This window comes from Lithobates pipiens, unplaced genomic scaffold (genome assembly GCF_037356315.1).
Source record: "Lithobates pipiens isolate NorthernLeopardFrog02 unplaced genomic scaffold, aLitPip1_a1.2 Scaffold_22, whole genome shotgun sequence".
NCBI lineage: Eukaryota > Metazoa > Chordata > Amphibia > Anura > Ranidae > Lithobates > Lithobates pipiens.
This window is the reverse complement of record NW_027507784.1, coordinates 194,175,228-194,189,320: the sequence shown is the minus strand read 5'-3', so window position 1 is coordinate 194,189,320 and position 14,093 is coordinate 194,175,228. Positions and strand designations below refer to the sequence as shown.

General features: G+C 41.7%; 1 protein-coding gene across 1 annotated transcript in view; it reads left to right on the top strand.

Annotated features, from left to right (window-relative positions):
- CARD11 (caspase recruitment domain family member 11) overlaps positions 1–14,093 on the top strand; it is a 242,369-nt gene that overhangs the window by 216,072 nt on the left and 12,204 nt on the right. Inside the window, exons 21-23 of the mRNA XM_077448780.1 lie at positions 7,506–7,685; positions 9,410–9,534; positions 11,783–11,898. Coding sequence (XP_077304906.1) covers positions 7,506–7,685; positions 9,410–9,534; positions 11,783–11,898 — 421 coding nt within the window. The remainder of the gene's footprint in view (positions 1–7,505; positions 7,686–9,409; positions 9,535–11,782; positions 11,899–14,093) is intronic.

Sequence of the window (14,093 nt, the reverse complement as noted above, 5' to 3'; positions counted from 1 at the left end):
CACCGGGCGGGTGGCGGGAGGGGGGACGTAAGAATGATCAAGCGGCAGAACAGCTGCTATGTTCATTCTTATGGTGTAGGGAATCGCCAGCTGAAAACCGCAATATCTGAATGATGTCTGTAGCTAGAGGCTTATCCCCTAAGTCCGTCAAGTCATCTGATGGCGAGCTGTAGACTGTAGCCAGCAAATTTCTCTGCCCCATCTGCTGCAGCAGAAAAAAAAATACAGTCCCTGCCACCCACATGCCCAGCATCTAAATGCAAGCTTATCAAAGGTGTTGGCTCTCCAACTTCTGTCTTTCAGCCTGGTGGATTCTGCCCCCTTCCGTGAATTTGCACAATGTGCTGTACCACAATGGCGGGTTCCCAGTCACTACTACTTTTCACATAAGGCCGTTCCATCTCTCTACCACCACGTGGAAGGAAATATTCTGGCATTGTTGGGCAAGACAGTCAGCCGTAAAATCCACCTTGCTGCTCACACGTGGTCCAGCAAGCATGGGCTGGGAAGATATATTTCCTTCACAGCACACATGTAACACTGCTTGCAACTTGAAATGATGCAGGACAGGGCTCGGTGCTGCAGCTTGTTGTGCCCCCATGTCTCAATACAGCTGTGGTAATGATGCCAGAAATATGAGCTCTACCCCCTCCTCCCCATCCTCTTACTCTGCCACCTCCATGCCCTCCTCTGCAGAATTGTCCTATAAACATCAGGTACCCCCCTAAGCACCCAAAGGGCTATTCCATGAGTCAGACTAAAAGGTGCCATGCAATGCTTCAGCTGGTGTGTTTAGGGGGCAGGAACCCCATCGGAGCAGAGATTCTTACAGCTCTGCAAGGACAGGCCCGGAGGTGCTTCACACCATGCCAGCTGGAGCCAGGAATGGTGGTGTATGATAATCGCTCAAACCTCCTGTCCGCCCTTAGCCAGGGAAAGTTGACACATGTGCCATGCCTGGCACAAGTCCTCAATTTCAGTTCTCTCTGATTTATGCATTCCCTCCTATTCTGCTACTGCCACGACTTCTGTGCAGGATCAGGCAGGAAAAGTCAATGCTTCTGGTGGCCCCAGCATGGCCCAGAAGAGCTTGGTATGCAGAAATAGTGAAGATGGCGGTAGGCTCTCCTTGGACCCTACCGTCCCGTCAAGACTTGCTATCCCAGGGACCAGTATTCCATCCTACCTTACAAATGCTAAATTTATTGGTTTGGCTATTGAAACCCACATTCTGAAGAATCGTGGGCTTTCGGGCCCTGTGATATCTACCTTGATTAATGTAAGAAAGCCAGCTTCCAGAATGATTTATCACAGAGTCTGGAAAGCATATGTCTCCTGGTGTGAATCCAGGGGTTGGCACCCCAGAAAATATGTCATAAGCAGAATCCTCGAATTTCTGCAAAATAGGTTAGAGATGAAACTGGCCTTGAGTGCTATCAAGGGCAAAGTCTCGGCCTTATCAGTTCTGTTTCAACGTCCACTTGCTTTGCATTCTTTGGCCCGAAGCTTTATACAAGGGGTAACGCCCCTTAATCCTCCAGTTAAGGCGCATCTGAACCCCTGGAATCTGAATTTGGTTCTGTCAGCTTTACAGAAGCAGCCTTTTGAACCGATACATCAAATTCCCTTCTGTTGACAAGGAAATACATTTTTCTGGTGGCCATTTATTCTGCCAGAAGAGTATCAGAATTAGTGTCCCTCTCTTGTAAAGAGCCGTATCTGATAATGCACAAGGATAGAGTGGTGTTACCATCCTAGTTTTCTACCGAAGGTGGTCTCAGGTTTTCATCTAAACCAAGATATTGTTCTGCCTTCCTTTTTTTCCAAATCCCCGCTCTATGGAAGAGAAGTCACTACATTCTTTGGATGTAGTGAGAGCAGTCAAAGCCTATCTGGAAGTGACTGCTCAGGTTCGTAAAATGAATGTTTTGTTCGTATTGCCAGAGGGTCGTAAGAGAGGACAGGCAGCGTCTACCATTGCTAAATGGATTTGACAAGTAATTGTTCAAGCTTATGGTTTGAAGCAAAAGATTCCTCCTTTTCAAATCAAGGCACACTCCACTAGGGCTATTAGTGCTTCATGGGCAGTGCATCACCAGGCCTCCATGGCTCAAATCTGCAAGGCCGCAACCTGGTCATCAGTTCATACATTCACCAAATTTTATCAGGTGGATGTGAGAAGGCATGAGGATCTCACCTTTGGGCGTAGTGTGCTGCAGGCAGCGGTACAGGGTCCTCGGGTCTGATTACACCCTATGTTGTGTGGTTCCCCTCCCCTCAGATAGCATTGCTCTGGGACATCCCATCAGTAATTACTGAGTCTCTAAGTCCCGTGATGTACGAGAAAGAAAATAGGATTTTTATAACAGCTTACCTGTAAAATCCTTTTCTTTTGAGGTACATCACGGGACACAGAGGTCCCTCCCCTCTTCTAATACACTTATATTGCTTTGCTACAAAACTGAGGTACCTCCAGTAGGGGAAGGGGGTTATATGGGGGATTGAACTTCCTGTCTAGGGTGTGCCAGTGTCCAATCACCTAGTGATACCCTATAACCCATCAGTAATTACTGAGTCTCTGTGTCCTGTGATGTACCTCAAAAGAAAAGGATTTTACAGGTAAGCTGTTATAAAAATCCTATTTTTCAGCACCTGTTTGACAGGTGCATAACATTGTAATTTTTTTTGCCTTCATCAATAGCACCTCTATAGGGTTACAGTGGGAAGGCACCCCTGACACCCAAAGACCAATTTTTCTGCACCTGTTTAACAGGTGAATATCATTGCATTTTTTTACAGCAAGGCCAATTCTTGCTTTCATCAACGTTACCTCTATAGAGTTAAGCGACACCAACACCCAAGACCAATTTTTACGCACCCGTTACTTCTATCCAAAGTCAAAGTGACACCAGAATGTATCCAAAAAAACTCAAATCTTGTTCCCAGTGCACTACATTGTGGCCTCATCATGCACACTGGCTCCCCAGCTGTTGCTGAGCAAAATAAAGGCAGCTTGCAGGGAAAATATCATTTTTTTTGTTTTATAAAGGCAACTAGTGCAGATTCTGGACATGGTACAGATCTGCCACTTTACAGGTAGACTAAGGGGAAAAAATAGACTAAGGCGACCCCCCATCTACTATATTAGAAGGAATTTTAAATTTTTATGCTTTCAAAAAAATCACTGCTCACTTAAAATTATGTTTTTCACAAACTTTTTTTTTTATTGATACATGTCCCCCAGGGCAGGGCCCAGACCCCTATAACCATTGTATGCCCAATTACTTGCATATAAGCCTTCAAAATGGGCACTTTTGATTTTTGACATTCGGGTCTTATTGACTTTAATGGGGTTTGTTATTCATTAGAACTTTTGCGGTGTTCGCAAGTTCTGGTGTGAACCGAACAGGGGTCCGTTCGTCCCATCCCTGCTGACCAGATCACCAGGTGAAAACGGAAGGTAAAAAGTCTAAAAAAAGAAAAGTAATGCAGCCACCACATCTAAGCTACAACATATTAAATTTTTTGTTTTAATACCGCTTTAAATAAGTTTTCTGCACCATTATAACGGAGGAGTGGCATGCACCATGTTAACTAAGTAGACCTGTTTCAGTCCTGCTTACAGTAATGCTGACTTTAACTGTGGCAATTTGATTGAACCATTGAACTTTAGATAAATTTTTCTGTAGAAATCACAAGGTATAAAATAGTGGTTTTGACCAAAAACTGGGATTGATCCTGCCCCTGTCAACTTATTGCCCAGTTTCAGCTTTACAACTGACCATATTCTGGTGGTTGATCAAAATCATAAGTGACAGATTGCTTTGTTTTTGGCGATTCCTTGCGATCTTTTGTATGCATGTATTTAAAAGTGTATTTGAACCCTTACCTTCCTACCTTGTAAAACCCATTCAGCTTAAAATATAAATGAAAGCCAAAACATTTGTGCATGTATATATATATATATGTAGAACTAACCCCCGAAGGAGCTGCTGGTTATTTTTGGGCTTACCATTACCTTCTGCTTCTTCTTGTTGCACGTCTAGGGGATGTCCCGTGGTAGATGGCCCAGTAACTTGAGACTGACAATAGATCCACTTGAATGGATTTTAATTGCAAACTTCAACCATTGAACAGTATTTTAACTTGGGATCAGAGGGTTGGAAAGGAATTCAGTTACTTCAGCCCTTCCAAGCTCTTATTAAGAAAACCAAACTCACTCGTGGTGTTCTTCTAAAGAGTCCTGCCCTGGAATGCTCGAAGTCCAATGGGTCTCTCCCGGACGGCACCCATCCACCTCAGAATCCTTCCTTAGTTTCCATGCCTTGGGCTAGCCAGCCCCGAGGCATTAAAGTCGGGTGGAACCACACCCCAGGCCATAGCCTTCCTGGGGGCTGGTCAGGAGGACCAGGACCATGTAATAAGCACTTCATACTGGACCGGAACACCAAACCACGTGACGTCCGCATCTTAAATACCCTCTCCCAGAGGGCACAGCGAGAGGGCCACTCCCACTGACCTGACTCAGAAAAAGAGTAACTTAAGCGCCTGACCAGACCATAGTTCCACACCTGCCACCAGAGACAGTGCCCCCCGCGGCCAGGCTGAACATCTCACAGTCCAGTCAGACTGACACAGAAGTCAAATTTAGACAAATAGACCCAAACCAAATTGTAGTTTGGGTAAAGTTAAAATGTCTTTATGGACCTTGTTTGTGCACTGGTGTGCAGTCATGTTGGAACAGGAAGGGGCCATCCCCAAACTGTTCCCACAAAGTTAGGAGCATAAAATTGTCCAAAATGTCTTGGTATGCTGACACCTTCCCTTCACTGGAGCTAAGGGGCCAAGCCCAACCCCAGAAAAACAACCTCGCACCATAATCCCCCCTCCACCAAATTATTTGGACCAGTGCACAAAGCAAGGTCCATAAAGATATGGATGAGCGAGTTTGGGGTGGAGGAAGTTGACTGGCCTGCACAGAGACCTGACCTCAACAAAGCCTTCACACACACACATTAAACTTTAATGGCAGTGTTGCTCCATATAACAAGTTCCACTCCTCTGGGAAGACTATCCACAAGGTTTTTGGAGTGTGTCTATGGGAATGTTTGACCATTCTTCCAGAAGCGCATTTGTGATGCCAGGCACTAATGTTGGACGAGAAGACCTGGCTCGCAATCTGTGCTCTAATTCTATTCAGTTATTTTGAATTAAAGAGTAGAATTTAACAAATTACGAAAGGACATTTGACAATATCTGCTCACATATGACAGTAAGGCAGTTGCTAAGCATGACTCAAAGGCTCAGAGGCATTATGTTTGAATACATTTACACAGTACTAGTCTGCTATGAAATGAAACAAATCGTTTGATTTTAGTCATAATATAAAAGTAACAATAAGGTAGGGACATACAAGACTAGGAAAAGTCACACTAAGAAGAAAATTCAAAGGAAACTAAAACAAAAGAAATACAGAACAACAAAAAAGAAATTGAAGTTCACCACCATTAGTTTGATATTAAACATCACTAAGTGCCATAATGGTTGAGGTACCAGTATTTCATGGAGGAGTCTCTGGCAATCTTGCGACCCATATGTGCCACTTTTTTGCGAATAGAGAGATTGAATGGGAAGAATAAGCAAATAATTTTTCGTAGCGGTGTTGGCTTTTAACTCTTTTTATTACGTCTATTACGTTGGGTGCATTAGCTGTCCCCCAGAGTGTGGTAATAGTTAGACCTGCTGCTATGAGGACGTGGGTGACTATACATCAATGTTGTTTGGGTATGGCTTCAATACCGAGGTTAAGAAGGGCTAAAGCGGATTTAGGAGGGGAGATAACTCCTGTAACGGTCATTATCAGGGAGAATACTGAGTTCCAGAAACTCCTCAAAGATTTACATTCCCACATTAAGTGGAATAATGTTCCTTTGGAGCCACAGTCCCCCCGGCATAGGTTAGGAGTGTCTTTGAAAATGTACGATAATCTTACAGGTATAAAGTAACTCCTATGTAAGAGTTTCAGGGCTAGGTTTATAGTTAGACTGAATTGCCTTATTCCATTCAGATAGAGCATAAGTTTTGTTGAGATCCTTTTCCCAATTTAGCATACTAGAAGCTTTTTTGAGGATATGATTACTTTGTAGTTTTTGGTAGAACCATAAGAGGCCTTTAGGTTTGTGGAATAAAGTGGTTACCGTAAATATTCCCATATGTCTGGTTGTAAAGTTCAGTGGGAATATAGATTTTTGATATAATAGTGGTGTCTTTGAATTGAGATGCAATAGTAGAATATTTTGAAATTAGCTTTTTATATGTGGTTTCTTTTGTCAAGGATCCTCTATTTACTTGGATGGAATAAGGTATTCGCAAACTCCAAGTGAGAGATCTTTCCGGAGTAAGGATGTACCTTGGTTAGCTCTGCTCTAATTCCTCCCAAAGGTGTTCTATCGGGTTGAGGTCAGGACTCTGTGCAGGCCAGTCAAGTTCCTACACCCCAAACTCGCTCATCCATGTCTTTATGGACCTTGGTTTGTTCACTGGTGTGCCGTCATTGTGGAACAGGGAGTGTCCATCGTAGTTTAGTGCATTACTTGTTTTCTTTGAAACAATTGTACCTGCTAATTCCAGGTCTTTCTGAAAGTTCCCAACAAGTGTTCCTTGGCTCTTGGACAACTTTTCTGACAATTCTTTTCACTCCTCTGTCAGAAATCTTGCAAGGAGCACCTGGTCGTGGCCGGTTTATGGTGAAATTATGCTCTTTACACTTCCGGATTATGGCCCCAACAGTGCTCAATGGAACATTCAGAAGTTTAGAAATCCTTCTGTAACCAATGCCATCATTTGCAACAATAAGGTTTTCAAAGGTCTTTGCTTTTACACCATCATGAGATGTTTCTTTTGTGACACTTTGGTAATGACACCTTTTTATAGGCCATCAGTTGAGACTAAACCAGCTGATATTATTTTGCAGTGACAAGGGGCAGGATTGCTTTATAATCACTTATAGATTTCAGCTGGTGTCTTGGCTTTCCATGCCTTTTTGCACCTCACTTTCTTCATGTGTTCAATACCTTTTCCCTGTGTCATTCCATTCTATTGCACATAAACTAATTGCTGAACATATTTGTTTTGGTTTCTTTGTACGTATAGATTGATAGATTGTATGAGCTGCTACCCACATTTGGTGACAATTTCATGTCAATAGCACCTTTAGAAATATATTTATCTAGAGTAATGCTGACATGTTCAATACTTATTTTACCCGCTGTATATAAATAAATAAATAAATAAATATAAATAAATATATAAATATATATATATATATATATATATATATATATATATATACATATACACATTAATCCAGCTTTAACCAACATTTGTTTTTAAGTTTACACATTTTACCAGTTAATGGCCTTGAGCTATTCAACCACAAAAAAAGAAAATGGCTATTTAAATCATACCAATCCTGAAATCTCTTGTCATATGATTTTCTTTTCTAGATTTGGATCCTGATCATGAAATTAAAAAAAATTTCAACTTAGTGCCCTACAGTTTGGTACACCCCATCCACATTGAAAAAAAGAGACCAGTCCTGTTTGCACCTTGCACAATGGCAAAGCCTATCATTCAAAAGCTCATAAACAGTCCTGGGACAGTGGACTTCAACATGTGTAAGCCAGGTAAATAACATTTACATAATAAAATCATACATGTTTAGTAGAGGGGCTCCAACCTAAAACCTTACTGTTCCTTTAGTTTAAATCATCTAACTACATTCCAAGGACATAAAAACAAAAGGTGGTTAACGTTTTTATCATTTTCTTTCTAAAGCAGCCACAGCCTAAACAGAAACCCTGTCCCCTGCCAGCAGCTGCAGAGTGGGACCCAGGGGCATAACTAGAATTGTGAAAGACCTGAGGCACCCGTGGTCACCCTAAGAAAATTAATAATGTGGTGTGTGTAGGGGTATGGTTAAACATAACCTGAGCCAACTCTGCTCTTGGTCAAGAGTAAAGCCATATACACACAACCGGACTTTCCAGCAGACTAGGTCCAACGGTCTTTCCGACGGACTTTCAGCGAAGTTCCGACTGACTTTCCGAACTAAGGGACTTGGCGACACACAAACAGACTAAGTCCATTCGAAAGTTCGTTCGTTTTGAACGTGATGACGGAAGACGGGACTAAAAAAGGAAGTTCAATAGCCAGTAGCCAATAGCTTCCCCTGTGTCGTATTTGGTCCGTCAGACCAGCATACAGACGGATGGTTTTCCCCGATAGGAATTGAGTCCGTCGGACAGATTTGAAACGTGTTCTATTTCTAGGTCCGTCAAATTTTTTTAAACGAAAAGCTCGGATTAGCCCACACACGATCAGATTGTCCGAAGGACTGATTCCGTCTGACCTAGTCTGCTGGAAAGTCCGGTTGTGTGTACGCAGCATAAGTATGCACAGAGTGCAGGGATCAGACGTGAGTATTGCAGAGAGTACAGGAGTAAAGAATGCACATCTGATAGGCAACAGGATATAAAAAAATGGTGGGCGTTTGTGGGTGGTACTGGGACTAGGGAAGCCCAGCACTAGATGTGGGGCACATGCCTAAAGCTAGTTATGCCCCTGGTGGAACCTTTGCTCTCTGTGGAGAAGCAATGATCTCTTTACATAGGCCAGAGCTCTCCAATCAACAAGAAGCACAAGCTTTCCTCATTTCAGAGCTATAGGTCTGATTCTATAGGGGTGTTTCAGACCCTGAAAAGAGATTACAGCTTATCCACAGAAAGAAAGAAAGCACCACAAAAAGCTTCTCCACTCTGAATCTGCTGGGGGCAGGGGACAGGCTTTTCTATTCAGGCTGTGGTTGCTTTTAAAAATAAACTTTTGTTCGGGAATTTATTTGGATGATTTAATCTGAAGGCTTCATTGGGCCTTAGCAAATAGTTAGCAAGAGCTTTTCACATAAAAAGTGGAAATCTAATTGAAGCAGACACAAGGAACAATGTAACCCCAGATATGCCAATGTATTTCATAAAGAATCTTTCAGAAGTTGTTTGAAGTTTAGCACATTAAATAGTATTTCTGGCCAAAACATTTTTGATTGGTTCTGGATATAATGGAAAAATCATAGAATTCTCTTTCAGGTTTTTATTGCTGTGTCCCCACTTGGGTGATTCACCCCCTCTGCAGGTCTTGGTGAATATCATCATAAAGACAGAAAGTGATGAGAAAATCTAAAAATCATAAAGTTCCGTCATGTCTCTGGGACACAGGCAAAAAAACAAAACAATACAACTTCCTTTGGTTTTAACTATTTCCTAGTCCATCCAAAATAAAAATAAAAAACATTTTGCTACAGATACACTTTGATTAACATTTGAATGTTAATTATAAATGTGTTTCATCCTAGAAATTGCAACAAAGGCTGAATTTCAGAAGAAACATGAATGTGAGCTTATTATCTACTCCAGAGAGAGGAACACAAGTACCTATGAATGTATTACATCTGCTAATATTGAAGCTGTTGTTGCTAAGGTACAGTAATCAATGCTGGCTTCCACTGGAAAAATGGCAGTAATCATTAGATGTGGGGGTAACACATTTCATGCTGCAGTTCACACTGGCAAATCTGCAAGGCCTGAATAGGCAACACTTATTTCTGATAAACTGCTGTTGCCTGACCTCAAAGATGCAAGTGCTGCAATGCATAAGGTATTCACTGACAGCTTTGTGTTGCTTGTAGAGGCAGAGGGGGAGTGAGCTCCTTGTTGCATGCCGAGCTGTGAAAGAGAAGGCTGTTTTAACTTTGCAATACCAGGAGAACATGTTAGCCATTTAAGACCTGCTATCATGGCTATTGATTATTCTGTCCAAGCCTGCAGCCTTTTTCAAATTTGTATATTTTTACATATTTTTAGAAAAGGGAATTTAAAATGTGAGTTGTGTTCTTGTGAATGCAGTGTAGGAGGAACGGTGCGCCTGCTGTTCAGATGTTATGCATGGCCCAACAGGAAGGTTATTGTCCTTTAGTTTTTATTTTCTCCCACGTATTTCTATTGGCCCATTCCTATGATGAAGGCAGCACTACATTTACTCCTGTCTTGCCTTGTACTCTAAAGGCTGAGAATACACAGGAACCTCCATTGACAAGATGCCACATTTATGAGATGTATTCCATCCAGCAGAGTTTTGTGACAGAATGATTGATATTAGTGAGAAGACCATGTATGGGAACAGAGACTGTGTATTATTAATGGAACCCTCAGGTACCCTGTGTTCCCTCCACCCTCCTTCCCACTCTTCATGCAGGTGCATTATTAAAACATCTAAAATATATTCAAAGTGACTGGTGCCTTTAATTAATCCACCACCACCTGGGAAAAAACACTTTCACCCAATATGGAATGGAAGGAATATTTTCAACACCTTGTTGAACATCTTGCCACAAAGAATTAAGGCAGTTCTGAAGGCAAAAAGGGGGTGTACCTAATAAAGTGGCCAGTGTGTGTGTATATATTATACACACACACACACACACACACTCACTATCTCGCAAAAGTGAGTACACCACTCCCATTTTTGTAAATATTTCATTATATCTTTTCATGTGACAACACTGAAGAAATTACACTTGCTACAATGTAAAGTATTGAGTGTACAGCTTGTATAACAGTGTAAATTTGCTGTCCCCTTAAAATAACTCAACACACAGCCATTCATTTCTAAACCGCTGGCAACAAAAGTGAGTACACCCCTAAGTGAAAATGTCCAAATCTGGCCCAAAGTGTCCATATTTTGCATGGCCACCATTATTTTTTCAGCACTGCCTTAACACTCTTGGGCATGGAGTTCATCAGCACTTCACAGGTTTCCACTGGAGTCCTCTTCCACTCCTCGACATCACGGAGCTGGTAGATGTTAGAGACCTTGCGCTCTTCCACCTTCCGTTTGAGGATGCCCCATAGATGCTCAATAGGGTTTAGGTCTGGAGACATGCTTGGCCAGTCCATCACCTTTACCCTCAGCTTCTTTAGCAAGGCAGTCAGGACATGGTTCCTGTGCAGAGTAAAACAAATTTTTAAACACTAGTCATTTTTATATGTCTTTTTGTTTATAGATTGCATAGAAAATAAAATATTTTTTGCAGAACAACATTACTAAAAGAAATGCTGATTTGTTCCTCCAAGTAGGGCTTACCAAATAGGTAATGTAATCCAAATTTATGGTCATATAAATAGGCCCTTAGTGGAAATGTAAAAAAATCCCTGGTCCATAAGGAGTATAAAGGTACATCTTTTATCTGCTAAACAGTTCTTTACTTGTATACTATACATCCTCAACTTCTGCACTGGGCTATTATCAACAACAGTTTTGAGCTCTTTATAAAAATCTAAATATATTAATAGTTTTACAACTTTCCATCTGGTCCAGCTTTGTTATCTATTGATAAATGTGTAACCACACCTCTTAGTAAAGATGATTGGGGACCATTGGTTAACTCTCTTCACCATATTAACCAATATACTTCTGCACTATAAGTTTCATAGTAATTTAAAAGCACAGAGTTACAAGGAATAGGCTGCAGGCTAGCTTCAGTAATGTGTTCATCTACAATACGATTATCATTTACGGTGAGCTTTATCCACGTAATTCTGGCATACAACTAAACTTTTTGCCCAGTTTGAATGTTATAGGAAGGACTGCTCACTCATACCTATTCTGTGTTTTCTTAATTTGTCACTTCATTTAATTAGCATACAAAATGTCTATTTATTTTTTGTAGAATAAACACTGCTTACTGGATGTTGGACTGGAATGTGCAAAAGAACTAATCAAGGCTAAAATTTTTCCCATCATCCTCTTCATCAGGGTTTCTGAGAAAAACTTAAAAAAGTTTAGGTAATGTTTCTGTGATGTCTATAACCAGTTTCAAATGTAAAAAGTAAGAATTGACAAAAAGATGGTATTGCATATCATGCAAAGAGTTATGGCTGTAAAGGTGGTTGGCTCAACAGTTTTAAACAATACCTGTCTTGAAAGAAGTAGGTGGCTTGCTTTGTTGACCTACTACTAAAAATGCTAGTTCACTGGCTGGCACCCAGAGCTGGCATCAATGTCTTCTGACTTAGTTCCCAAGAACAAATATGTTCTTGACTTGTATTGGTGCACACTTTTTTCATGACAGATACCAAAGGATCGGCATGACAGTCAAGCAACTAGCATTCTTAGGGATCATTCAAATGGCAGATTAGTGACGTCCTCTGTGCACAGCTGCTGGCAGATGTGGGTGCACCCACCTTGGAGCTGCATGAGGCACTGTGTATGCATCTCTGCACCTGCTCCTGTCCACATATCAAACTTTGACAAGTAATTGTGTCCATGCCAGTACTGTGTGTACATTCACTACTATGCACTGCCTTTATGTAGCTCCAAGGTGGGTGTACCCGCATCTGTCAGTGGCTTTGCACAGAGGACAGCACTAATCTGCCATATGAATGAGCCCTAAAAAGAAGATCCATGATATCAGCCACATAATGTATATCTCACGTGACAGATTCCTAACATCCTTGTGTATGGTGTTGACCAGTAATTGACATTTCCCAAATTAGCAATAAATCAGATATCACAAGGTTACTATGGTATAATTTGTCTTAAAGATGCATGGTTTTGTGTGTTATTGAGGCCAACATGGTCAGCATGTGTAATTTGTTTGGAAAAAAAAAAGATATGCTAGATTATGATACAGAAGTAATGCTGAAATAGAAAACAAACAATCCTGGGATGATCAGTGCAGCAGCGGGAGAAGTTATAATCACTGATATCCCTGTGTGGCTTTTAGTAAAGCAGCTGACAGCCGCTTCTCCTTCTCTCTCCTCCGTGGGTTTAAGCTGCTTTATTGAAAACCACACAGGGAAATCGGTGATTATAACTTCCCCCGCTGCCGCACTGTATACTCCTGCTCTCTGTGTCCTCCACTGTGCTCCTCCATGGGCTCCTCTGGTCCCCCCCCCATCCTCCTCTCTAACTGAGCATCCTAAACTGTGTTTACAATGCTTCGGTTTATGAATGGACAGGAGCCTCTGTATGAGTCTTTTGCATTGGTATCCTGTTGCAAACATCAGAAGCTGAGTGTTCAGTGGAGTCTCCCTGAGAACTACTGCTGGAAGGCTTAATAGGGCCAATATTGGTTTGAAGCACTTGTTGAAAAATATTCTGCCTAACCGAACCAATAGTAGATTTTGCATTCTTGGCAATAAGACCAACCTGAGCTGTCTGTAAGTGGTTCTCTGCCCAACGAAAAGTTTCTCTGCAAGATATAACAGGAAAAGGATTTTTGTATCCCCTTGTCAGGAAATATAGGCTATTACTGTCTTGTTGTCAATCAACTTTACTCAGGCACCCTTGAAGAAGTTCCTGAAAGGCTTGCAATGCTAGAAAAGGCTTCCTTCCATTCAAGATAATGATAATGGAGTCTGCACTCCACCGTGCTCCAATGGCCTTGCACCTGTTTCTTCAGATTGTGGATTCCCCAGTCCCAGAGACTGGCATCTGGCTTCAGAATCATCCCATCTCCTTGGCTGAGAGGCATGCCCCGAAAGAAGCACAGTGACGATGTCCAAAATTCCAGTTCTTGCAGAATTTGTATAGGGCAGGAGATTTTCTGATCCATAGACAGCCCAGCTCATAGACAAAAGAAGGAAAATTGAAACACCCTCATGTGCCACCTGGCCCAAGGTACCACCACTGTCAACAAGATCTTCAAAAGATTCCTGGGGCTGTGCCAAATCTGTAAAAGGCCGACACCTTAACTGGAAGTGACATCTAGCCACTGCAACTCACATTGTATGTACTGTACACATTCAATTCCTTCAAACTGAAATAGGCCAGAGGGCTCCTGCCTTAGGTACTAGAAAAGCTGTGGAGAAAAGCCTCCAGATGATTCTATGGGTTCTGCATCACTGGCATGTTGGCCTTGTAGAAGAACAAATTCTTATACCGAATCTTGCAAACATTTTCTCTTGTAAGATCCGTTAGTCATAAATGAAATGGATTCAGTGGTCACCTTTGGAATTCTCCATCGTACTCCTACCTAA